Raw genomic sequence first — 27513 nt, forward strand, 5'->3', positions numbered from 1 at the left:
CCCTCTCTGGTGTGCACTTCTGAGCTCATCCCCTAAACACACAGCAGAACGCACCAGCAACTGTCTTTCGAAAATTGAATTGAAATCAAGGTCATGGATTTTGCTGAAGGATTCAGGGACACATTTTTGTGATTCATTGCTCAGGGACACATGCCAAGATGCCATCCTCAAGGGTGAATGTCAAATAAAATGAATGAGTACACTTTTTTTTTTTTGTCTAAAATGCAATTACTGGACTTGCGCACAGAGAAAGGTGCATCCAGGTCGTATAGGTAGACTTGTGTCCACACTGCAGTGTCTCTGTGACTCTGCAAGACAAACAACATGCTCCAAATAGCTGAAATGATTTTGCTTGTTGACAGACAGTTATACCAATACTTACATAAATCAAGATCAGTGCAATGCTCTTTGACGCAAGTCCAGTGTGCTGTGTGATTTATGTGATCGAGGTTTCCTCCATTTTCAGTGCAATTCCCCCATAATAAAACACAGTATCATATAGAGTTAATCATTTAGGGGAACCTTATCTGAAAAGACAGGAGGTTCCTCCATCGCAGTATCAGCTCAACGTTAACATAATGTAATAAAAACTGTGCACTGGCATGTCATTGCTCAGAAAACTGAAGTCAAGTTTTTGTAATGCCATACTGAATAAATAGGGCCGTTGCACTCTCATAAAGTGTTGGAGGACGCGTCTGTGTTTTGTTCCTCTTGGCACGCACTCAGTTCTGGTCATTTTCATTAAAGAGAAATGGTTTTCCAGGGGCTTCTTTCTGGAGGACATTTAACACATTAGCTTAAGGAGGCCTGAAGGGAATAGATGGAGGATGACAACAAGCTGGGCAGCTTGATCTTCCTCTTGCTTGCAGTGTTCCCAAAAACTCTCTTATTGTTCCTTTTGTTAAGCACAGGACTAGACTGGTTCTGGAGTCAGACTGAACTCCAACGCTGTGGCTTTAGAGGGTCTCTACAGGTGAGAGGCTTGAGATCAACAAGTATGGTTCCTACTGCCGCTGAACATAAGGTCACCACTGAAGTTAGGAGCATGTCACTGGAGCCTCCATCAGCTGCTTTTTCTAATATGTAAATTTAATGTTGCAGTATTTTATGCCCTATAATCCTGGGTGGGTATTGATGTGGCAGCTGTATTCAGACGTCAGATGAATTATGTTTGAACCCATGAGTGCTGACTACAGAGAGCATCAAGCCGTGCTGACACAAATACAGCAACAGCCAGGCAGCACCACTCTCCCGCCGCCTGAGTATGTGAAACTATCCCACTAAGATTTTAATGCAAACGCCTTCCTTTCATTAAAGTTTGACTGAATGAGGTCCATCATGAAAAGGCTCAGACTTGGTGATTTGTGGCATCCTGTGTTACAATGTGTGGCCCGTACGCAGAGAACAGCATTTATTCTGTACTGAATCTCGGCATTTCATAATTAAGTCATCAATCTGTTTGTCGTGACGGAAAATCGTTGTCGCACACTCTGCTGGACCTCAGTCAGTGATGGCGAGGCAGGTACTTGGCACCGTGCTGCCCTCAAGTAGAGATGGGTATTCTGTGATCACACTCTCTCTCAACCATTTTTGCTCTGTAATTACCACAACCAAATGACATTATGGTCCAGACATTTTTGCAACTCCTATGTCCCAACCTTGATACTTTAATGCGTAATTACATTTCCCATAGCCCATACTTGCACTGAATGGCACACTGTTTAGCTGCACAAATACACATCAAATGTTTTTTATGAAAAACTCTAGAGACTGCAGAAACATTGGTCATTTTGCACACCAGATGAGATCCCTATGCCTTACTGGTTTGCCTTTGCTGCCATCTAGTGTTTATCTTCTGTAAACAACTGCTGGTTGGACCTGTGATTTGAAAACTGCAAATAGAAACGCTACTCGAATGAACACTGGGCAAACATTGTGGTACAGACATCGCCAGAGATATGATCGTTCTTGTTGAAGTCAAACATGGACAGAAGCATTTAAGAGAGCACTCATCCAGCTGTTTTGAGAATATGACTTTATTATCAAATAATAAATCTTTGTAATAACCCACCACCCTGTCTGACCAACAATAACCACATAGAAAATAGACCTGTAAAGTGCCTCATAGCAGATCTATCTTTATATGTGTGTGTGTGTGTGTGTGTGTGTGTGTGTGTGTGTGTGTGTGTGTGTGTATGTATGTATGTATGTGTGTATTCATGTGGACTAAATGTAGAAGCAAATAAAATCAAATGTAGATTATTAAAGCAAAAAAAGATTCCCAATAACTCACACTAGATATGCTTCAACTGTGTCTTCAAGACAAAATATTAACATAAGATTTCATTGTCATCAACTATGAAAAAAGAGTTTTTATTGTGGTCATGGGTGCCAGTATGGGACCAAAGTGTGTCTACATGTTAGTTTCCACCTGTGTTACTTCGGCATACAAGCAGATAGACTTTTTTTGGCATATAGAGTTTTAATAGTTCAACATATTGATTCAGCTGAGGCTGGTTCTTAGTCATCCAGCTGGCAGAGGCATGCCACTCCACGGTTAATCCAGTGTTGCTGTGGCTTGTCAGAGGGCAGCTCGATGGAGAGGACGTAGTTGGTGGAGTGGCCAGTGGTGGACAAGGTCCCTCTGCGGGCGCTGGTTTTGTAAACAGGACAAATGTAGGTGTTTTCATGTTGAAACTTAGCCAATTCTCCTGGTTTGAGCTTGATGATGGGCAAGGAGTCAAAGAGGATCTTGGGAAAGGATTCTCCGATAACCATGTTGTCTCTGTCCCAGCGCGCTCCCTCCATGAAAAGACCCCTAACATAGGCCCCGTCGTCTGGCTTCTCATCCATATGGGTCTCCTCTTTGGTTACCTGGAACGCAACTCTGAGCGTGAATATCCACCCCATATATCCCCATGAAATAATTATGACTGAATATGGCCAAAAAAAGAAAGGAGAAAGGTTTGGAATGCATGCCTCAAATTCAAAGCCAATGTAGTCTATGGGGATGGTGTACTTCCTGGCAAAATTCTGAGCCACTCCAGTAAGAAATGACTGGGTGAAGTAGAAGCCAGAGAGCCAGAAGACAGTAGGTGGCCCATTATCAATCCAATCCTGCCAAGACAGAGATCCAAGTATATGCATAGTTATTAGCATCTTAAAAAAGTATTTTCTCTATAAAGCCAGTGCTGCATTACTGCAGTCTGAAAGTAACAGATCATTTAGTTCTACAGATTTTATTCATTATGCACATGAAAACAATTTCTATAACTGAAGGCCAAACATTTATTCTACTGGACTTGAATGACTTTGTCTGTGCTCCACTCATCTTGCCAGTCATGTCCCAAACACATTACCTTTGCTCGAGGTCTGGGTGACCCAGAACAATCATAATTCTTACTTGTAGGAACTGCAGCCTGGCCAAGAGATCAGTCACGTAGCTTCCCATTGGTTTCAGAGAAGGGTATGACTTGGCTGCCCACATAGCGGGCACCTTGCCCACCAGCATACTGTCGAAGACATTCTCAAGTTCAGCAGACATAACAATCTGGCCCTTCAAGGCTTTGCGGATGTTTACCAAGCTGACACGCACCACATGAGTGAGTCTGTCGGGAGGGGAGACAAATGTGATGAACTGCAAAGGGTTTCCTCAATGTGCCCTGCACAAACTGATCAATCAGTTATTGGTAATTGGGGTTTGTCTTTTCCAATATCAATATTTACTCGTACAGTAGAACAAGTTATTATTATTATTACCTGTTAAAGCGAATGACTTCCTGCCTCAGAACAGTATTCATAGACTCCTTATACAGGACTGGGTATTTATCCAGCACCATTTGTATGTCAAAGTTTGCTGGGAGCTTAGACAGGATGTCTTCAGCAAGCTCCCCGACTACTTCCTGAAGCACAAACAGATTACACTGCAAAGCTTGAATATGAGACAACAAGTTTCCATGTTGTGTTTCCTCTCCTAAATTAGCATAAGCAAAAATGCTAATACAGACGAGGGGCAGTGCAAACCTGAGGAGACTTAGCCCCGCCTCCCGTCTGTCTGGGCAGTGTCAGCAGGACTCCTTCCAGAAGCTGATTGGTCTCTTGATTATCTTTTGTGATGTCCGCGTTGCTATGAAGTCCGAACACACAAGGATCGGCACAAATTGGAAGACTGCGAATGTAGTTAACATAGGCCTGGAATGAAGCAAATCATTATTGAAAATGCATTTCTTTATCAGAGGGGATGATTAAAGAATTACTTGAGTGATAACTGATCTTCAACACTGTGGCCTCAAGGCCAAACATTAACTAGATTTCACTCCAGACAAATATTGCACTCTGTGATTAAAACCATTAATTCAGCTGCCGTTGTGTTTATTTGAAAAGCAAGCCTGCGTTTACTTTGGCCATGAGAGGACAGCTGCTTAATGTCATGTCATGACTGATAATGATGACTATGGCCGTCGTACGCTGCAGTATTAAAGAGGAATTGACCAGAGCTCTGAAAGTACCTGATAGGGGCCATGAGCTGGAACATAATACAGATCTCCCTCACACAGGTGGTAGCACTCCTGCTCTATTAGCTCACAACTGTAGAAGTTGGACAGAAGTGACAGCAGCAGACGCCTGTCTTTGTCATCTGTTACCCTGCCACCATAGTTGCACTCACCTGAAAAGAGATCATTAAAATCTAAAATAAAATTGGAAACCCAAGGAAATTGTTGTGAGGTTTATTGAGAGCTTTTGTCAAGTTTGAGCCACTACTGTATACAGACATTTTCATATATGTAAAAGAGGGCAGGAGGTGTGACTTGTGATAAAGATCACAGATTAGGATGACCTACCTTCTCAGAAAATCATCTTCCTGCCAGTTTCATTGGTGTAAATGAATACACTGATGTGCTGACAAGTCTTAAATGTTCACCTCACCTGTAAGGTATGTGAGGGCCTCCAGTGGGACCTCATCATACTCATCAAGGAACATCTGGATCTGCCTCATACTGATCCTCAGGTCAGACTCATTAAACTCATAGGGAATATTCCAACCTGAGAGAAATTTGACAAATAATGGCAACAGGATTGTTTTTATGAATAATGACAGAATAGTGGAACAATAAATGTATTGATTAATCATAAATATTGAAATGAAAAACCACACTAGATTGGTTCAAAGTTAAAACAGCAGATGGGAAGTCCAGTTTGTATTTCTCACCCAGTGGTCCAAAATTCCTCCTCTCCTGTACTAGAGCATGGAAGAAGGTGAGACCAAATAGGAGCTTCTGCCAAATGACCTGTTTCTTGGAGCTGCCAAAGAAGGCTGGGTCAGAGATGGGGTGACTCAGGTAGGAGCGCAACAGGTTGGCTCTTATTCCTTTAGGAGGCTCATTGGTCATCTTCAGCCCATTCTGCAGGATACTGACTGGGAACTTGTCAGATGGATAACTGGTTAACCACAGCCTGGCGAGAAGGAAAGACAGTTGGCTTTTATCGCCTTCTGTATGCAAAAACATGTTATGGTTAAACACACTGTGTAGAATCCGTTACCTAAAGTTGGAGTGTGTGTTCTCTGGGGTGATGGTTTCCTCACAGATCCTCTCCAGAGTAGGCATCCAGCTGGTGGCCAGGTGGCAGTTCTGCAGTACCACCCAGGTGCCCTCTTTGATGGCTTTGTCGATCATCTGAGCTGCTATGGGTCCCTGTCCCTGTCCCAGAGAAATGGTTTGGGTCTTACTGCCCCCCATTTCTAGGTCATCAGCAAACTTCAGCAGACCTGAAGAAGTAATGCAACACTCTATTAAAAACTTTTTGCATCCAAAAAATTAAATCAGGATTCACTTCTGAGGTTTCCCTCTGTATTTAATTGTAAACTGCGTGGAGCTATAGTGTGTTAAAATGTGGAAAGGTCACAAGTCTTCACTGGATCACCTGCGGTTGGATCAGATCCTGGTGACAACACAAAGATTAGAGGAGAGCAGCAGTTGGAGTCTTTATAACTTCCTGCCAGGTCAAAGGTGGGTGGTTCAACGTAAGCCTGTCCCATGTTATCCACTATGAAATCCTGCACTGTTGGAACCAGTTTATCTGGTCTGAAGCACCTGATTACTATCATTCTGTCCATCCCCGCCAACTCACTCCACCGGTCAGGTAACTGGTCCTTATGGGGCTTTCCAGAATCGTAGAGCTTCTTCCATTTGGAGATGTTGTCTTGGACATGTCCAAAGAAACCATCCAGGTTTGGAAGTTTGGACGCCCTGACAATTTCAGACCAGGATTTATCAGCCAGCCATTCTGGAGCAGGATTAGGGTAAGGGTTATCCAAAGCGATGCCACCTGTTAGAAGGAAGCGCCAGACTTGGTCTTCAACCTGGCCCTTACCCTGCATGATGCCTACAGTCAGCAGCAGGGAGAAAAGCAACTTATCCTTCTCAAAAAGCGAGCGGCACACATTCTTGTAGATGCTGAGGGTAAAGTGCTCAACTATGTTGTTGATCCTTTCAGCTACATCATCACTCTTCAAGCTCTGGGCAATAGAATGTAAGTAGAGGTTGATGAACCAGGTCAGGGAGTACTGGTACATAGGCTCGATGTTGGCTAATTCTGAAATACAGAAAAACAAAATTGAAGAGTGCTCAGCCACAGGGCGGTATCCCATGCGAGTGGCATCAATATCTTTCTCAGTGACACTGGCAATTTTTTGCTTCTCCGAGATCTCCTCAGAGAGGATTTTAGAGGATGACAAGATCTTAATGGCAGTCTCATCCTCCAGGATGTTCCCCTCAGAAGCAGAAAGCACTTGTAAAATCTTATCCTCAATTTCCTTTAGCTGCTTGTTGTTGGCAGCACTCTCCAGAATGAGCTGGTTCTTCTTCTCTTCCAGCTCAGGTTTCTCTTTGGCTGCTACAAGCCCTAAAAGCTGGTCCTGTAGGCCTTGTGGCGTGATCATAAAGTTCAGCAGACAGACTTTGACAGCCACCTCTGGGAGGTAGTGAGGGTTCCTCAGTCCAGTGGTCATGTAGAACAAAAAGTCTTTTGAATATTCTACAATATTCTCTCCTATTTTCATGTAGTCCACGCCTTGCTGCTTGAAGGTCTGCTTCAGCAACACAGGTTCAAGTACCGGATCAAGTTCCTCTCCTACATTCTCCAAAAGAACTGGGGTTCCAAACTGGATGCAGTTCTCCAAGATTCTCACATAGTTTCCATCAGACAGTTTGATGACAGAAAGTTTATTAGCTTTCTCCATGTTCTTGATCCACTTGTTGGCTTGACCTTGAGGGTCAATCATCAGGGGCCACCGACGGGAGTTAAACACAATGATACCGTTGTCTGTCGAGAAGGAGTCCACTGGCAGTCCAGCAATCTGCCATGCCCTGATGGCCACCTGGTTACCCAGAGTGCTGCTGAGGGTGAAGTCCTCAGAGCAGGGGATTTTCTTCTCCTGGCACAGGATATGCCATTGGTTCTGGCACTCTGTACGGTAGTCTACTGTGAATGCCCCAAGGTAAGACACAGCTCCAGCAGAGAGCAGTATGTCACCCGTCAGGTTGGTGTACCTGCAGAGGGGAAATATAGTACAAATTTCATTAATATTATATATAAACACAGCGCACCATACAACATGACTGACAGTGAAAATTAATGTACTATGTATATAAAGTGTATTTATATGTACACATCTATATACATATACACAGATACATATCAGGGCTGCCAACTTTTCAATTTATTTAGTGAGATTTGGTCGGTGTCGGTGAAGTGGGAACATTTTATGAGTTGGCTTTCTGTGACATTACTGACCACAGAAATTTTGTTTAAAATGTTCAGCAATCAAATTCACAACAATCATTGTCAATGATGAATAATTACGGTTGATCAGCAAACCTGCCGACCCTCAGACATCACAGCAACAGGAGACCAAACCTAACCAGGCTACCTGGGAATGTGGGGAAAAGTAAATCAAGGAGCAAAAACAGTGGATAATTTTGTCCAGAAAACAGACAAACTAGATTTCATTAAACTAGAATACAAGCTTAGAAACAGAAGAGGGTGAAAGAATTCTTAGCTGAACTATTTTGTTTGGATTTTTCTCAAAGATTGTGTCAATCAGTCATGATATTGCATCATATTAACCAACAAACCTCTTATTGGGAATCATGAGAAAATTTCAAAGTGATAGAGACAGAGAGGGTCCCTGTAACCACAGTGACTCACTCTGTGATAACAGGGACATTCATCATTCATTCTGGCAGCAACACAGCTACTGACTGAGATTCCAGCATGCACGGAAATAAATTACAATATATCTTTTTATATTTCTCATTTTCCCCTGATGGTCTGAATGACTCGCTGCTGCATGGTGCTGCTGCCGCACTGTGTGGCTTTGTCTCGTCTGTCTGCTGTCAGTGTCCTCTTTTCACATGTGCGTTGTGAATTTGTTTTCCACTGTGAGAAAATGGACATTTGGAGAGCAAGTGAAAAGTGTCATTTGCGCAAGTCTCACTGACAATGTGTGAAAGCTGGCAGGCCTGATATATATACACAATATATTTTTGAGATACCTAATCCCTAGCTGCCTTGCAGCCTCTGTCCACCTGTCCTTCTCCCCACCCAGTCCTCCTATCAGCTTCTCTGCCCTGATCAGCTTCTGAGAACACAATTCAATGTTGTCCTCCAGGTCTTTCTTCTTGTTAATCATGGCATTCAAGTCATCGTTCAGGCTCTGCAGTCTGTCCTGAACTTTTTTCAGCTCAGCCCTTTTCACAGTCAACATTTCCATCTGTACAGCCAGTTCATCCTGAGCCAGCTTCAGTCTCTCCTTCTTGGGGGCGACCACTTTGGCTACACGCTCGTACACTTCCATTGCTCGCACCCATTTACAGAGGCCCTCACAAGCCGAGGAGACATTTTTAATAACGGAGGGCTGGAACTCTGGGTTGTCGATAAACTTATCTCTGATTTTCTTGATGTAGGGGGCAGGGATGTTGTCTTTGTCATAGGCTTTGAGGCTTTCCAAAAACTTCAAGTCTCCAAGGAGCTTCTTCGAGGGTCCCCAGAAGTCCTCAATCATCTTACCTGAAAAATGTTGATAAGAAATAGTTTAGTTTTATTTTTCAAAAGTACTATATAAACCTTTGCTGATGAGCGGCATATAAAAAACATACTTTCAAAGTTATGATCTTACCTGAGCCACTAGGATCAGGCTTCCTCTCCGGTTTGATGCCCTTCATGATACAGATGGACTCCATGACTAGTTTGACTAGACCTGGTGGATTCTGCATAGACTTAACTACTGTAATGTCTGCAGGTTTTAAGGTGTCCAGGGCTGACAGGGCAGCCTCCAATGCAGGCATTGCTTCTGCCAAGTCTCCCTCACACTCATCCTGAAAGACAACCAGTGCAAATCAATACGTATCTGCACAAACCAAAATACTGCAAATACTTTCTGCATCATTTTAACATCTTGAAAACAACACTGTATAAATTATGGACAGTGCTTTGCAGTGGCTCCTAATATACATGAATACCTTAATGGCTTGGGCTGCAGCTGCTGCTTCATTAGCCACTTTCTCATCAGCAGATACAAGTTCTTTCTTAGCATCCACCTCCACTGTTTCCCCTTCTATCTTAACCATCATCTTATCAGTTTCAGCTGAGGTTTGGATGAGTTCTGGCTGCAAGGCTGTCAGCTCCTCCTGCATCACTGACACCTGTGAACAAAGTATCAAGTTGGATGATGACGTGTCAACATCATTAATTTGGTCAAGGACACAAAGTAGCATTCACGGCAGACTGCTTAACAGGTGAGCATCACCTGAGACGCAGCAAACTCCAGTTTCTGGAGACCAACGACATAGCGGTTTCTCGCAGTATCTACTTCATTCCTCTTGACATTGAGCAGGGTCTTGAAGGTGAGGATGAGTTCAAGGTAGGATGTGGGCGTGACATAGTTGTGTCTCCTCAGTCTGGAGAAGTACCTCTGAGACATCTCTCTGACACTTGTCTGGAAGGTTTTGCACATCTCCACCACCCTGAGATCACAAAAAAAGAAAATGTGTATACACTGCACGAGATGCAAAGTAAGTGCATACCTTTGCTAAGTAGCATGAACGAGTATTTTTTGCATCCTCTTGATGTCCTTACTCCAGTCTGATGTCACTGTCCATTTCAACATCCTCTAGGAACTTGTGTGCCACCATCTCCAAAGCATCATTTGGCCATGCGTGGAACCAGTCAATGGTGCAGCAGTTGATAAGGGAGGGGAACATTCTGAGACGGTTTCTAAATGCATCACCGATAGGACTCATGGCTGTTGAATACAATAATTCCCAGTTAGAAATACTTCAACTTCAGCCAAAAAAAAAAAAAAAAAAGGACACATAAAGGCGTCTACCTAGCACAATGTGGAGGTTGGTTTTCACACGGTCGATGAAAAAGTTGTACATTGAGAGCGGAGTGGCGTCAATCTTTTTGCCCTCAATCCGGGCGATTCCCTGCACTTTCTCTATGATGTCAGCACGTTCATCGGCAGCGAAGATGTTAGGCACATCACCGGTGTTAAGCAGCATGTTGATGTCTTCTAACATAGCCTCATCCTTAATTTGGCTGTCATTGAACAGGAACACCAGACTCTTTCCCTCGATGCCTGCTTTAAGCATTACCCGCTTCAGGTCATCACGCCAGTCTGACATGCTGTAACTCTTGGTCAACTCGATCTGGAACAGGACATAGTCATTGATGAAGGTGCCCAGCTTGGTGGCACTCTGACGCCCTGAACCACCAATGCCAACGAGTAGAAGGTGGCCATTGTCTTGTTTCAGCACACGACAGATACGGGAAATGTGCTCAATGGCAAATTTGAACAGTACAAGGGACATGGGTGCCTTGCTGCAATTGTTGTACTCATCCAGGTAGAACTCCATCACTTCTTGTAAGGCACAGAAGTCTGTGATTTCATCGTAGACCTTAACATCAGAACCAGGCTTGGCATAGTCTCCGAAGAACAAGCTCCGGATGCTCTCATCTGCTACCTTGCCATCTGGGCTAAGATGGCTCAGGAGCTAGATAACAAATGGAGAGATTTAACATTGAACACAGAAACTACAGTTTTAAATCTAGTCTACACTGCACTTTAGTATACAAAGCAACAGTTTCTCCAACAGTTTGCTTGTTTATTGTTTATGTTCTGGGTCTGACATTCTGAAAAAAAAAGAATAGATATAGCTGCACTTTCCCACTAACAGATGAACACAGACATAGTTATTGAAGGACAAAATGTATCTATGACGATAAGCTGATATATTTCCGAAGGGCATTTTTATCCTACCCACATTTGTTAAAGATCTGTGAGATAACATGCAAAGTGACAGAGCTGAACTTTGCTGAAATTATTTTTGAGAATCAAACATGTACCTTTTCAACACTCTGCTTAAAGAAGCTTGAGGTTCTCTCCTTGACGATGCCAAAGAATGTCTCCTTGTCTTCATTGTCAATGAGTCGGTCATAGAAAACGCGGTAGACCTCATGGATCCACAGGCGGATCAGTTTGTCTCCGTCCTGACATACAGGGCCAGCATACATGAGGAAGAGATACAGCAATTGAGAGAAACTAATCACAACATTTCACTATTGCCGCCACTCTTACCTGCATGTGTGTATGTGGAGCCAGGAGCACGCCTCGTATCACTCGAGCAAAATCTCGCAGGTTGAAGATATAGTGGGACTTAGAAGGGGTGGGAAGGAAGCTGTCCATGGTATCCTTATACACTGCCATGGTGGCCTGCACCATGATCTTGCCCAGCCTTGGGCAGAGGAAAAAATACAGCACATCTTTCTGACAAAGATAATTTGTGCAGTTCTACCACTATATAACCTTTTAATACATATTTGACAAGATACCTGCAGAAAGAGGCATCAAAGCCTTTGCTGAAGTGCCAGTCAGTAATAGAGCTGAATATTTTGGTCAGTGTTTCATCATCAAAGGAGTCAATTGAGATGATATTCAAGTGGCGGGTGAAGCGGCCTAGCATGTAAAACACTTTGTCAGTTACAGTAAACCTTATTAATGCTGCTTTATTTAAAGAAATCACTAATACCGAATAAATAACTATTTCAACAGTACCTGTAATGTCATTTTTCCCACCACCAGGAGGCCCCATTGCAGACAGGAACAGCACATCCACTATGTTCAGTCTGGAGGTGTCCTTCTTGTCATACCAGTGATGATGGTCAATCCACTGCCTCAACAACTCGATTGGAGGTTGGGCACCATAGACTTCCTTAGCTGGCATGTTCAGATCGTCTGTGTAGAAGAGATTACAATCAAATACTTCTTAATAATGTGACACCCTCTCTCAATAATACACTTTTAACCCAACAGCACTGGATTACACTGTATGTGTGTCTATCTTTACCAACATAGACGACACACTTCTTTCCCATAGGAGGTCCAAACAGGCCCTTTCTTCTTCGGTCCAGCTTGGCCATGATGATGTCTTGGGTCTGATTTGCTGAGGTCCGGGCTGAGAAGTTGATACAGTTTGGTGTGTACTGTTCTTTAGGCAGCTTTACCAAAAAGCTTTTGTTGATGACAGATTTGCCGGTGCCAGTAGGCCCGACAAACAGCATGGGTATCTCATGTGCCAGGTAGGTGCGCAGGAAAAAAAGCTGACGTGCTGTCTCCATGGTTGGGATGATGAGGTCTGACACCTGGTGAGGATAAGCAGAGTCTCAGCGAACATGGACATCCGCAGCAGCAGTAACCTCTGTGACTTAGACACACTCACACTGGCTCCAGCTGGAATGACGTTTTCTTCATTTGTGATTGAATCAGTCCATACGTTCCACTGTCCTTGGCCATTCTTATGAAAGTAGTAGTCATAGACAGTGCCTGCAAAAAAATAAGCAAACACCATGTATTACTGACGTTAAAAAAGCATGTTTTTAATTGGTATAGTAGCTATATGCAAAATTGTTGAAATTTTACGACCTCTCTCAGGGAAAATATTGTTCTTCTTGAGTTTGATACTCATTGGCCGAGGGTGCTCATCGTCCATGCCCATGATCAGATTGCGATAGAAGACATCAAACTTCTTACGACTGTCCCCAGTGATGGTCCCACCCACAGTCCATACAACCGCAAATAGGAAGAGACCCTGCAGCCACATTGTTATCTGCTGGCTGGACATCTGTGTACCACAGATTTCATCTGGGTGTAGACATAAATGTTAACACACACACACACACACACACACACATACACACACACACTGAAGAAAAGAAATATGTATAAATTACCAACTAAATGTCATTCTTACTAACCCATGAGGCAGGTGTACAACTTCATTAGACTATAGGCTAAGTGAATGGGAGATGTTTGAACAACAAAGCGACACTCCTGGTCTATAAAGTCCAGACAGGGCTGAACTAGCCAATCAAACAGGTCCACTATCTGTGGGACAAAAGATCACAGACGCACATATAAGACACATCATATGACATCTTGAAGGACATAAAAGTAATAACAATGCCATCGATGAGCCAATTAAGATATGCATGCTTGTACTCTCACCAGTTTCCTGTGTTCAGTGCTCAGACTTTCAGGCAGTGTGTTCATGTAGGAATCTCTGAGAGGGGACCAGCCCAGCTGCTGGGGTTCCATGTAGATCATACCACACCTTCAGACAAACAGTTACATTCAACAATGTAAGTTTTTCTAAAACTCTCAAGTTGTGTGCTTTCTATATACTGTAGTTGCTGTTGCAGCTTCTGTCTGCATTGCTCACCTACTAACGGTAGCTGGAGAGGCTTGCTCCAGGTCAGCAGGTTCAAAGATCAGACTCATCTTGGGACTCATCTGGATGATCTCACCACTCATCAGACAAAGCTAGCAGAGAACAGAGTGAATGAGACAGCAAATGTCAACTAAATCTTGCCAACTGACTACTTATTTGCTATTAGCATTCAACACCCAGGAAAAGTTTTTGATAGCGGTAAGAAAAAAAACTATAATGAGGATGGCATTAGAATGGACAGTACTTTCTTGTTGTCATCCAGCACAGTATTCATGTTCTCAATCCAGACAGCATCAATGGGCCCATCAAAGATGATCCACTGTCGATTTTCTGAGGTGGAGATAGCCTGATTCCTGAAGGTGGTGGCCAGAACACCATCAGACCACTCATGGCTGACTGGATCAAAGCAGCCATACAGCTGGCCCATGGTGATGGCCTTGGGGTTGATGATGCAGTAATTTACTGCAAACTCCTCCATCAGCTTGGCTGAAAAAGTGAAATTAGAGATAACAAACCTTTATGAATAATAAAAAATTATTCAAAACTGGAACAGACTCATCTTTGCCAACTGTTTACTAAGAGCCAATATATGGTAAAAACCATGGTAGCAACAAGAAAATAAATGTTAACTAAAATATCCACCTTTATAAAGGTCTCCAAGGGCAGCAGCAAGAACTTTATATGCAGAAGTCTTTCCTCCGAGAGGGTCTCCTACTATCATGAAACCGTGGCGAACCAACATCATCTCATACACCTATACACGATAAAAAATTCAATTCATTTATGTGGTTGAAGTATAACAACTAACCAAACTAACATCATCTTAGCAATACTCTGTCTTTGTACCTGGATAATTTTGCCAATGAACCATGGGACAGGCTGGAGCTTGAGCTCAGTGATGTTGTCATTAAGAGCCTTGAGGAGGAGATCATAGTCTGGTTTTGGAAGTACCACGCCAGGGAATAAATCAGAGATGATACCCTGCAGGCAGCAGTGGGAGAGTTGAACGGGATAATTATTAAAACAACTGATTTAATATGTAGAAATGCAATTTGGCACAAAATGTGTCACCTGAAACAGCGGCACATCCTGTGCTAGAAACTTGGCCATATTGACATCCATAAGTGCACGAAGCAACAGCACACTCTCGTTCTCTTCGGGGTACTTCAGCTTCAGATTCCCTGCTGCAGTCAGCACAGACTTCACAGCTCGCATTCCATAGTCGTAGTGGTGTTGGGACGACAGCTGCTCAGAGCACAAACGGTAGGTGGCCACAATTTTCTGAGCCAGGCTGTCAGTAAAATTGGAGATATGGGGAATCAACCAAACAGGCACCTAGCCCAGAAAAATACATGCTTACTAAATATATTTTGTCCAGGGTACCATTCACACATACCTGCGAGATTCAATGAAGCCCATGGAGTATAATGAGATTTCTCCAATGAGACAATAGTCTGGTACCATCATAGCCACTGTACGGAAGAGCGCCTATGACAAAATGACAGTTTTGACGGGTTTACATCCAGTTCCAGCATCCTATTCTCACTTTCTTCTTCATTATCTGAATCTACTCCACTGAGTGATAGATAGATAGATAGATAGATAGATAGATAGATAGATAGATAGATAGATAGATAGATAGATAGATAGATAGATAGATAGATAGATAGATAGATAGATAGATAGATAGATAGATAGATAGATAGATAGATAGATAATTTATTGTCCACAGTGTGGAAATTAGCCTTCGGCCTCATTAAAACATACAAGACAAATGTGAGACAGATGTTGAGACTATACCACAATGCTATGGTACCTTTAGGTTGTCTGGGAGCTCAGCCCTGCCGGCATAACCAGGGTTCATGGTGATGAACACAGAGCAGGTCGGGTTGAGTGACAGCTCTGTCCCCTCAAACAGGAAGATCTTCAGATTCTTGGCAATGGCCTGTTGTATGCACAGGATCTGCTGAGCCACCACAGAGAGCACCTCCACCTGTGACACACACACATTATGATATGATAGGATATTCTGACATATAGAAATGTGCTTATGCTTGACTCTAAAAGGACCTCTAAAAGGAAAAGCAGCATCTCTACATCCTGCTGAATTTTAGATTATTTAAATTTGGCAAGATTTCTGAGTTGGGGGAAAACTGATTTGTTAATATGCAAACTTGATTCATAATCTCTTAACACGATTCTTTACCTGAAAGACCAAACTGACCATTCGAGATTTATCATTAGCATTTTTCAATACAACAATAACAACAACAAAGAAAAATACAAAATCTAATTTTAATAGAGTATTTGTTCATTAATCTTAAGATAAACTTCAGTGAAAGCAGACTTGGGTAATTTGATTTACCAGATACAAACAGATTTGACTGGTATAACAATAGTTGTTCTCACCTCAATACGGTTGAACTCATCAAAGCAGGCCCAAGCTCCAGACTGAGCCAGTCCTTTGAAGAACTTACTCATGGCCTTGTAGTCCAGCCCATCGGAGCAGTTGAACACCACGCACTATAAACAAATAACAGCTTCAACATCAGTACAGAAAAAACGCAAACAAAATGCATACCAGTGTTTTATCGAACATTGATTTGGTATACCTGCTTTGCCAAAGCTTTTGCAAGATCTTTTGTGGTCTCAGTCTTGCCAGTTCCAGCAGGACCCTCAGGAGCTCCCCCCAAGTTCAACTTCAAAGCCCCCATTAGAGTTCTGGTGCAGCACAAAGTCATTTGACCAAAAGAAAGAATGAGAGATCTTCACATCTTGGGCATTTGAGTTACGGAATGTTAGAATCTGCATACAGTAATTGCTTCTCTGACATTGTGTTTTGTAGCTCTCCATCCACAGCCAAGGATAAGGAATCAAATTAACTGTACGTCACCTGTAGCAGCGGTCGGTAAGCGGTGTGATTACAAGACGGGGGGAATTGCCCAGATATTCATAGCCATATTTCAAGCAGGTGGTGATCATGCGCAGCATCACATCCCCATCCTCCCAGAAGTAACGCAGCTGAGAAATCCATGCAAAGTCATTCAGTGAGGAGATGCGGTCCTCTGCCAGTTTTGCCACGACGTCTCGAGCTAGGAGAGGAAAAACGTATGAGATTTCTCTGAAAGGTAGATTTAACCAAGAGAGTGTATTGTATCCCTTAAGAGTAACAGTCATATTACCATGAACATCTATAACAGTAAGAGCACCAAGGGTCATCCGTGCCCCTCCTGGCAGCTTCCCACGCACAAGCTCCACAATGTCAGCAATCTGGGCGTTGCACTTCTCCAAATAGGCCTTTGAGTGGAATGGAAAATCAGTGCACAGGTTAGACTACCATGTAATAATTATTTAATTATTGGGCTTAGAAGTTGTCTTTCCATGTGGAAATTAGGATGTGTTGATAGATGTAAAGACTGACAGGCAGAGAATTGGTCTGGATGGCTTCAGAAACTTCAGCAGTCCAAAAGATGGAGGAGGCACAAATGACAACTTGGCCAGGCCACTGCAACACCCACTTCTTCCTGGGCACCTACAGCAGGAAAAAGAAGAAAGTACTGCACAGCAGTCATAAAGAAAGTCCTCTGTATAACTACAACTTGCCTACATCTACTGTCAGTCAGCCCAAGTTCATTACAGATTGAAAAATACAGTTATATACCAAATATCCAAACCTCTGTATACTGAATCACTCCTTGATGGATGACATGTCGAATACTTGTGAGCATGAGGTTCTCCACCTGCAGCAGCCATTTCTCTACCATACCCTGCAAATCAAGTGGTCATAGTTCACCACACATGATAAATATATAGTACATACCACACCAACCCTTGTATAAATTGATCAATATAATGTGAAAATATGTGAAACAACCAGGGTGTTACACTATGTATAACACCCTGTCTGCTCTATACCTTTGCTTGAGCTGGATAAATCTTTCCTGTGAAGGGCACATTCTCCTTCTCAGAGCTGATCATGCCAGCAATTGCCATGTCCTCAGTAAACTCCAGTTTGGCGATGCCCTCAAAGCACTTCTTCAGGTGGGGCTGCACACAAAGTGGGTCTTTGGTCTGTGACAGTATCTCCAGCAGCTCGTCGTTCGACAAGAAGAAGAACCTGGAGAGAGGCACCAGAACAATCACTTGACACGATGTTCTGTAATTATAATGTACTATTAAGTCTAGTACTATTGGTCGAAACCTGGGGAAATAGAGCCTCTTTTTCTCCAGGTAGGTATTGAGGCCTTTCTGGATGTCCTCTAGAAAGACGTTGGACTCCTGCAGCCGTTCCAGCATGTTTGGCTGGCCTGTGGCCACCAGCACACGTGTATCCTTAACCTGGACCGGTGAAATCACACAGAAGCCACAGCCAAGCAAAGTGAATGAGACACAATTTTGAAACTAACAAGAGGTTATGTGTTGAGAGGATCTTACCGCTTCAGCGATGATGTTCTTCCAGTAGCTGTCCACAATGGCAAACTTGCGTCCCTCCTCAGGCATCTGGGCAATGATGTCCTCAGAGCTGAAGATCGGTTCAAGGTAGAGCCAAGTAGCTTGACACCTCAACATGGAGTCTAGGATGTCCTGCACACTCAGCAGCTTGTCCTCCCATTGCTAGGTAGGAAAATAATGGTGAGAATAACACAATTACAGCAACAACAAGCTACTGTTGTACCTCATAGCTCTTTGTTTGTATAGTACCTTTCATGTAAGAAATGCAGCAAGTGCTTTACAGCAAAGAAATTACACGCGCCAAATATTTCATATAAAACAGACAGAGTATAAAACCCACTGAATAATAACAATAATGAAGTTACAAAGAGAATACATAGAATGCATAAAATCAAGTAACATACAGCATTTTAGTGCCAGACAAAGCACAAATGGGAGCTTCAGGCCTGTTTCAGAAAAGTCAAAGCTCGTTAAATGCTAAAGAAGAGAGAACTTTGTCCCTTTGATGTATGTTTTGAACAATCTTAGCACAAAGTCTGGAAGACCAACCAACTTTTCAAGGCGATTGATTAGATATCATGGTCAATCACATGAAACGCTGCACTTCGACATGGACAAGAATTGAGACTGTATTTTCAGCAGAATTTAGCCTGGGGCTGCTGATCATTTTAGTAAGAGCAGAGTCAGTGTTGTGGTATGTTCTAAAGTCGAATTCAAATTCCTCCAGGACATTAATTTCTTTAAGAAAGGAGGTAATTTGCCTTTTCAAGTATCTTACTGATGAATGGAAGGTTGAAAATTGGCCTATAGTTGGTAAGTGCATTACAATAAGGGATTTACAACAGCTGTTTTGAACGCATCTGGGAGGCAAGAACCCACAAAAAGGAAAAACAAGATAATAGCTGAAAATGACACAATACACAAAAATGGGAGTGTAAACAAAATCTTTCAAAAGCAAGTCCATAAAAACAGATGTGGATTCAGAAGATTATTGTGCAGTGATTGCATTAGTCTGCATTCCTCAAACAGGTTGTTTCAAGCCTTTTCATGGTGATTTTCTGGCTCCAAACAAAGCCACTCTCTCTGCTGTATAGAGTGGCACTGCTGAGGTTGTGTTTGTGCAGAACAGGCAATTTTGTTACTTGTTCTGGCATGAAATTGTGCTTGCATTTTCACCTGCTCCGACCATCTCTTACTGCAAACACAAGAGTTACTTTGGAGGCTTTAGCTGGCAGAGGTGCACACACAGACTTCCAAAATCACATAAACTCGTATGTATGTTGAATTTTGGCTCTTTGACTTCTAGACACATTTTTAGCTGTAAAGTCTTCGCCCTGTAAATTAAATCGCCCTGTCTTACCTTACACTCAGTCTCTATTGGCTTAATGAAAGGTGAACCTCGCATGGTCTGTGTCTTAATAATGTGGTCATCAAGAAGCACTTGGATGTCATCCACCGCTGATACAACACTGGTACCCTATGGTAGAACATTAAGCATATTTAATACACGCTGATGTCAACGCTCTCTATGAAAAATTTATGGGCTGCAACATAAGCAACATGCCAATTTCTGGGAATATTTCATTATTCAAGAAGTAATTATTCGGAAAAAGCATTTTAGCTTGTGGCATGTCCATTGTGAAAGTATGTGATTGTGTATGTTTTTGTCATACTGTATCTCTGTATGGAGTGAAAGAGAACCGGAGCTCGGCCCATTCGCTTTTCATTTTCTCCATGGATTTTTCCAGAGAGTACTCCTTACTGGCCGAAGCTCCAATCTCTTCCAGCCTAGTGCAGAGGTTAAAAAAAAAAGATCCATCACCTTTTGATCCTGGCGAATATTTAAATAAAGTCGAGCTCACTTTTTCTTATGGGCCATGGTTTTCAGGACATTCATTTGGCCCTTTACATGTATTTCTACATGGTGTAATGTCTTACTTATCAGAGAACTTGGAGAGGCCCAGGTCCAACATGTTCAGCAGTGAACTGTTCACATCCGGTTTAACATCAAAGCCCACAATGCTGCTCATCTGCAGACACATGAATTATTCGTATCAGCTTCATGGATCACAGGAGACGCAGGACATTTGGTCCTTACAAAGTGAATCTGACACTAGATTTCTATCAGTGCAGTTAATAAAGCAAAAAAATAAATAAAGAATTCAGCTGACCTTCTCCCAGTGACGGTCTTTGATGCCGGGGTTACAGATGGTCGTTAAGATGGGCAGGTGCTCCTTGAACTGGTCTATTTTGCTTTTGAAGCTTTTGGCCACACGACAAGGCCCAGGAAGATTTGAGAAAGACTTATTCAATTTATGCATGGTCCTCCACATGACGTCCAGCTCATCAGAGATTTTCTCAGCATCAAGGTGTAGGAAAGGTCCTAGGAGTTAAATGATAAAGGAAGCACACCAGTGTGAAAACGACTGTGCCTCCTGCTTGCTGTGCGGCGTTCATCATTATTTATGCCATGTCAAGATTGTAACATGTAGTCATGTAGCAGCTGTACGAAAAGTAGAAAATGGGTGTGGTTTCCCCAGTGTGAGGCACCTACCGTTCATCCACTCCTCTGACATGCTTTGAAAGTTCAGTGCTGTGGTCCAGAGCTGTTCATACGGCTGTTTGTCAGCTATCAAAGTTTGGAGCATTGGGAAGTGGCTCTGGTCCTTTTCCAGCAAAGTCTGCTCTTTGTTGATATCCTGCAGAAATGACAGTGGGACATCTTTCAGGATGAAGTCAGATCTACATTGGTTATCAAAGAATCAGAAGAATAAGCATATGCGTGTTTGTGGTATCCAACACATGCTGTGAGAGTGCAGTATGTCTTGCCTCTAGTTCGGTGAGAGCAGACTCCAGGTTGGCAGTGATCTGAATGAGATTTGCAACATTGTTCTTCATCTCCTCCATGTTCATCACTTCCTTCTTCTTAAAGGCCTGTATCTCCTTGTCCACATCCTGCAGCCTCTGGTCAAAGTCTAAGATCCTGAGATAGTCATATTGAGATATAGTAGGTGTCATTTCAGTTGTGGGAGACTTGCGCTTTAGAGGCACTTTAGTTAGGGATATATTGAAATCTAAATCTCGATTTTGGAGAGAAACAATTATCAGGTGGGAGACTGAGTGGTGCCTGGGTGAAGCTGAGGAGGGCAAACAACACATTTAGCTGTGGTGCTTGCCACTTGTGTGAGGCCACAGGAGTGAGAAGTGTTGGTTCATTCAATAACCTTGTCTGAAGATAGTCCTCAGTCTGTTCTCTCATAGTGGCCAGACGAGTCTTGCTGTCTTCAAGCTCACCCAGGATCTGACTGGGCCACTGGAAAACACGGGAGTTCAGCCTCAAGTCATCAGCTAGAGGAAGAAAAAGAGAAAGAAAAGAATGATATAATTGTTTTATTTCAACATTCATACATATCGATTGGTCTTAGGTTTGGCTGAACAAAATATGTCATTTTTGGTGGCATTTGGGTACATTACATGTCATTTCTTTTGACTGTTATAACAAACACCACAAGAGGTTTCACATACAGGGTAGGGTGGCATAGTCCAGGAGGAAGCTGAGGCGGTATGCTGCCTCATCAATCTCATCCATCAGCTTGTGAACGGTCACATCACTCGTCTTTTGAATGTACTGGTGGAGAGACACCAAGTCCTCCGTGGTTTCTGGGGTGCATCTGATGGTCTCGGTAATCTCCTCATATTTTTGACAAATCCTGGGAAAGAACGATAGCTTGCTCTCTTCAAATTTAACTAAATGTATAACTGATTTGCCGTTCAAACTAAACAAAGAAAAGAAATTAGATGTTGAATCTATAAGACACTTTCGGTTCAAGTCACAAAAATGTAAGCAGGCACAGAGTTTCCTCTCACCCCTTGTTAAGCTCTCGGTTCTCCTCCACCTCAAACGTGATGATCTGGTCTTTCAGTCTCTCAGCTCGGTTGCACAGATCATCATTCAGGTTGCCAGCATACAGACAAAACATGGACAAAGGCACTGTGATGCGCAGTGAGGCAATCTCCTTCCTTAGGTGATTAATGGTCTCAGTTTTCTGAAGAATGAGAGAATGAGAGTATTTAGGCAAAGCAAGCAGACAGCTGATGCCACTTGAAAACAGAAAAGGTTCAGTGTTTAAGACGGACCCTTGTAAATCCTTCTAATGAGTGCTTCTCTTTGAGAAAAGCTGACACCTCCTGCTTCGCTGCATGGTCCAGTAGATTTCTGTATTTTTCATATACATTCAAATACCTGAAAAATGAATGATATGGAATAACAGCAGTTCCTTTACACATGCTGGTACATCAGAATAATTGAAAGACATAAATTCAGTGCATGCGTTATTACTTTTTAGGTCCCACTGTGTTTTTGTGGAAAATATCCTTGGCTTTGTTGATCAGGTTTGTAACCAGTGACTCATCAGGACTGACGGAGCGGAGGTACAAGTTCTCGATATCAGGAAAGAGGTTACATTCCACCTGGCAAAACCATATGAGTCACAGGTTATACTCATGCTTGTTGTATAAAAACAGAGACAACATGTATTTTGTCATATTCAATAGATGGCAATGAGATCATTAAAGCTTGTGGTGCTCGGGGAATACTGTACCCTTGGTAGCTTCTCAGCACTGTTGATGATTTCCATGAAGGCTCTGTGGATGAGCTCCCAACATTCCTGAAAGCTTGGACTAAAATCAATGTGAGGCTCATTCACTTGTAGCTTAACCAGCAGCACCTGAGAGTGAACATACTTCATCTCATCAAACACCTCGCCAAAATCATTGCCATCCTGAAAAACACAGAAAAAAATCAAAAATCAAAAATCAGAGGTCTGAAAAGAACGAGCAGATTTGGGTGCTCATCTTACACAGTTCTGAAGAGCATTTTAACACTCACAAAACTGGAACAACTTAAATTTTTGTCCAAACCTCATGTACAGTGAAGAAATATAACAGGTCCTGTAATGATTCTACAACCAAGCTGCGGAGATGCAATGACATGAGAGCAGCCACACAGCTGAAGAACTCCTGGACAGCTACCGGAGCCACATCCTCACTCTCGGGTATGAGGGGCAACCAGAGGTTTCCGAAGGTGTCAAGGATTGACGCACACTGAGGCAGCCACCTGAAAGAAGATGCTCATGATGAGTTCGGTTCTAGCTATTATTTTTGTTTAATATCAAAAATGAATGAACAAGAACTGAAATGTCACATTAACAAAAAAATGTAGCCACTAATTAGAATATGCAGATCAATATCAATCAATGTTTATTTACATGTTTCCCCTAAATGTGTGAAAATTGTTATTTAGAAAAATCCACAGACAAAACTATCCGGGAAAAACAGACTTAGAAAAAAACATTTGTTTTTCACTTGTGCAGAGCAACAATGGTGCATAATCTGTTGTTCATTTTGTGTTTTTCCTCTTTGTCGCTTCACTTTAAATCAATGCAAGACTTTCTGAATTACGGTTGTTGCAAGAGGGCTTAATTTATTGTGATTTTGCAGTGAACAGTTTCTTTTTAATTTGAATAGGCAATTTCACAAATCCAATCCAAACGCGAGCCTGGGCTGGATTTATGTCACATAACACTGGTCACAATTCTCTTTGTTGTAATCAGAATCTCCTTCCAAGAGCATGTGGTAACAGAATACCTGAAGCTGACTGCTGCCTGTACTCATTACTGCAGTTATTCTATCCTTTATTTATTCCCTGGCTCTTATTGACACAATAGAGACACATAAAGTCCTCTGGGTTGAGTATGTCTGGCATGGAAGCTGAGCCAATGCAGAATAATGGTAACCAAGTTGGTGCAAATTATTAACATGAAAATAAACAAACAGCAGCTAGTTTCTACAAATTACAAAGGCTCATATTTCAGTGATGCAGCCAGGCATCCTACAGGGCTGCTACATTGTCAAGCAGACTATACCTCTATACAAAGGACGCAATGGAATCCTAAAGTGAGGCAGTGTGTAAAGCAATCTCCTGAAAGGCAGCCTGACATGGGTCTAACAAAGTGGACAAGGAGGAAACATGAGACTGCAGCTACAACAGGATTAGCTCGCTTGGTTGTGTACATAATATAGAAGCCAATGAAAAGACACACTACAATGATTAAGTCTGGACATCAACTTAGGTATGATCTCACTGACACACTGGCTGTTTTGAGATGCTATGGAAAACTGGCAATACTCACTTTTGGACCAGTTCATCTCTTGTGGTTTGGCACTGTTTCTGGACAAACTCTTCAAACTCAGATGGCAGGAGGGGGAGGCTGGTGGAGAAAAGGTCCTCCAGTCGAACAAATCTCAAGGAAGCGAAGCTGAAAAAAGATTTTATTTTACTTTTTATTCATTTAATTTGTTTGTACATAAAGAATTATAAAAACACAGTTTTACCTTCATTAATTCTGATACACATGAATCTAAAGTAAAGAAACTTGTGCTGGAGAGGTAGGAAGATTACACCAGGGACAGAATAACTACAAAAAAAATATAGGAAGCAGAGAAAAAAAGGAGAAAGAAAAGAAAATACATATACATTAGAGTGTAGATACCCGACTCTACCTGTTTAGCCAGACTTCCTGCAGTAGGACCATAATGTGACTGACAGTAAAGAGATGTTGGCTTTGCCACAGGTGGGCCTGCTTGTAACTTGCTGCCCAGGGCACTGGCCCACGGATCACCCTCCTGGGAAAGGGCTTGGGGATGCTGGATATGGACAGTCGCTGCCGCTCAGATGGGTCCATCAGAATGTAGTCCACTAACAAAAAACAACATGGAAGACAAAATAGATGGCACAGATCGATTAAGTCATTAACTAGAGTGAGTAGCTTTTTTTTTTTTTTTAAATAAAATCAGTGTTTAAACGATACTGGCATATGCTTAGGATGTCTAAGCACTACTGCCATTTAAGAATCAGTTTTATACCTATGCTCTTCTTTAGACTGAAGCAATAATCTGTTTTGACCTCCTCTTCCATGTTTGCCCCCAAAATCTGAAGGTGTTTACTACTATTCTCAGTAATAGGAGGCAGCAGGCGCATGATGTTCGTCATCTGCTGACATGGCAGGGGGGCCACCACAGAGCTGGGGACACCAGTGGTGATGTAGTACATATATCTCTGTGTGAGTCAAGATAAGATTGTGAACAGAACAATGTGTCAGAAAAGGGAGACTCTAAAAAGATTCTAATCAACAACAGATACATTCATTGCTGAATTCAGTGATACTTGCTTCTAGGTCTCTCTCATTAGGTTGTCTCTGCATAGCCTTCATTTTCTCCTCTTGGCTGCACATGATGTCCAGCTGCTCTTTGGGACTCAGAGGCCGGCTGCTGGGAGTGCAAAAGTTTCTCAGTCTAGGCTTTGGCCGAGGTGAGGTTGAAGCATGAGGAGATCTATCCCTGTGAAAACATAAACAAATCATATCAAGTGCTTCAAGAAAAAGAACATCTTAGACGTTAAGCTATTGCTGAAATGTGTTCCTTTAATTACCTTCTCCTTGGTGTAATTGCTTGTCTCCTTCCAGGTGGGGTGCATACTAAAATCTCATTAAGATCACAAATCTGTTGAGAGGTTTCCAGATTTCCAGATGTTTAATGATCATCAGTTAACAAACTAAAAAGCATTGCAATCTCAGATGGTTTCACACAGGCTTTCTTTAGTCACACAGACCATTGTCTGATACGAGATGAACTAAAAAGGATACAAGGCCCTGGTGGTTTGGGGAAAGTGTGTTGTCTGTGCTGAAGTTTAGTCATGTTCAGGTCCTGAGTCCCTGGACTGTAGTGGTTTCCAATAGAGGCACTGGGATTACGGTGGTGATGTTGCTCTTTAAAGGGAACTGCTAGAGTCCAAGAATTGGTCTGGAGGATGGGCGGGTGATGACTGTGCCTCAAGACCATCTGAAATAAATTAACAGCTTGGATGTTAAGATGTGGTAGCACAAGGGTTAGTGTGTGTAACTTACCAAATATTTGAGCAAAACTGATTGATTATTAGATTGTTATTCATACTTGATACAGCTCTGAGGGTTGTGCATTACATGCCATGGGTAAAGGTGGGAGAATGGAATATCCTCTGTTCTGACTCATATTGTACATAGAGTCATCCTCCATCTGCAGTTCAAACAAAATAGTGAGGGTTGCAGGACAGCTGACAGTTATATTTGGACAGTAAATACCCCTTATAATCTATTCATTTTTTTATGGAGGCCATATTGATTCAAAAGTTGTACATGATGCAGGTAAACGCCCTATTAAGAAATGCTGTATTTCTTTAATTACAACACTTTGATTCTTTATGTACTTAATATGCTACACATACATGCCTTTAATCGTTCCTTCAAAGCTGGATGCAAAATTATACAAACGGAAAATGCACATTTCATTTTAAAATTGCAAACGTATTTATATATCAAACAGTCTACTGTAAGTATTTAACTAGCATAAATGTGGGTGATTTCTCCATGAAAATGTAAACAGATAAGAGTCAACCATTGGTTAACTTAATGTTACCTGTTTCAACCGCTCCATCTTGTTCAGCTATTCCGCTATTAAAAGGAAGAAAAAAATAACAATAACTTTAATTTAAGAATGAAAAACGATACACATTTTCATTTTAACAGGTGGAGAGTAAGCAAACAGTAAAAACCCGGTTGCACCGTTAATATCAGTTACCTTCCTTTAGTCGCTCTGAGACGTTATGTCGGCAGGATTTCATTCATTGCTGCATTGTATTTTGCTTAAATGTTTTCTATTAAAGAGTCCGTCCACAGCAAAAGTTGCCCGTAGACTTATCGTGTATTAACCTGGCACTTTTCTATTGTACAAAAAAATGACAAAAGTATTTCACACTACTGAGAGTGAAGTTTCGCCCTGTCAATGCTTTGACTCGGAAAAGTAAACTGAAACTCACATCCGGCAATGTCTCCATGGTAACGCCAGGCACCTCGTTACGATCACACGAGCTCAACGATGCGGTGGGTGGTGGCCAAGCGCTTGTTTCCTGATACAGGTGGGACCGAATATACATTTGTGCCCGTAATATGGTCACAAACAAACCTATTATCACTATTGTACTATGAAGCACACGCATTCCATTAAAACAGAACAAGCTCTCTTATGGGTTGGTGGGCGGCCCTCCTAGTTTACCTGGAAGCATCGCCATCCAGCAGTTGCGTACTGCCCTCTGCTGGTAGCAACTCGGCCCCTCCCTCTGAATGTGCCTTCAGATCTGGCTGTGTGGGTGTCCAACCATCACATTGTCATGTGGAAAAAT

The 27513-nt window shown here is 42.3% G+C and overlaps 1 protein-coding gene across 1 annotated transcript; it reads right to left on the reverse strand.

The window, feature by feature from the left end:
- Positions 1–2387: 2387 nt before the first annotated feature.
- dnah3 (dynein axonemal heavy chain 3) lies at positions 2388–26771 on the reverse strand. Its single transcript, XM_070984295.1, has 62 exons — positions 26751–26771; positions 26250–26351; positions 25943–26138; positions 25729–25774; positions 25469–25637; positions 25164–25356; positions 24801–24996; positions 24431–24556; positions 23160–23355; positions 22841–23020; positions 22579–22709; positions 22377–22482; positions 22107–22285; positions 21765–21949; positions 21464–21587; positions 21069–21222; positions 20794–20938; positions 20411–20622; positions 20178–20269; positions 19913–20027; positions 19600–19716; positions 18222–18401; positions 17989–18125; positions 17703–17904; positions 17462–17554; positions 17209–17319; positions 16970–17084; positions 16681–16879; positions 16400–16508; positions 16197–16310; positions 15604–15780; positions 15184–15275; positions 14859–15078; positions 14634–14768; positions 14430–14541; positions 14032–14273; positions 13779–13879; positions 13565–13670; positions 13315–13444; positions 12983–13201; positions 12780–12883; positions 12408–12702; positions 12116–12295; positions 11893–12016; positions 11639–11795; positions 11407–11550; positions 10388–11054; positions 10138–10303; positions 9809–10025; positions 9522–9704; positions 9179–9377; positions 8556–9069; positions 5923–7550; positions 5542–5767; positions 5210–5454; positions 4927–5043; positions 4509–4666; positions 4024–4191; positions 3760–3902; positions 3404–3608; positions 2980–3117; positions 2388–2874 (listed from the first exon to the last, which is right to left on the reverse strand). The coding sequence occupies exons 1-62, from the start codon at positions 26766–26768 to the stop codon at positions 2521–2523; spliced, it is 12108 nt and encodes a 4035-aa protein (XP_070840396.1). The 5' UTR covers positions 26769–26771; the 3' UTR covers positions 2388–2520.
- Between the last annotated feature and the right edge of the window lie 742 nt (positions 26772–27513).

This window comes from Chaetodon trifascialis, chromosome 17 (genome assembly GCF_039877785.1).
Source record: "Chaetodon trifascialis isolate fChaTrf1 chromosome 17, fChaTrf1.hap1, whole genome shotgun sequence".
Lineage (NCBI taxonomy): Eukaryota > Metazoa > Chordata > Actinopteri > Chaetodontiformes > Chaetodontidae > Chaetodon > Chaetodon trifascialis.

What these genes read in the sequence shown, in the direction of transcription:
- dnah3 (XM_070984295.1), bottom strand. An exon ending in CCTTGGAGACCTTTATAAAG is followed by an intron (nt 14,274 to 14,429) that starts GTGGATATTTTA and finishes TCACTTTTTCAG; the next exon opens with CCAAGCTGATGGAGGAGTTT. An exon ending in GGCCCTCACATACCTTACAG is followed by an intron (nt 4,667 to 4,926) that starts GTGAGGTGAACA and finishes ATCTCTTTTCAG; the next exon opens with GTGAGTGCAACTATGGTGGC.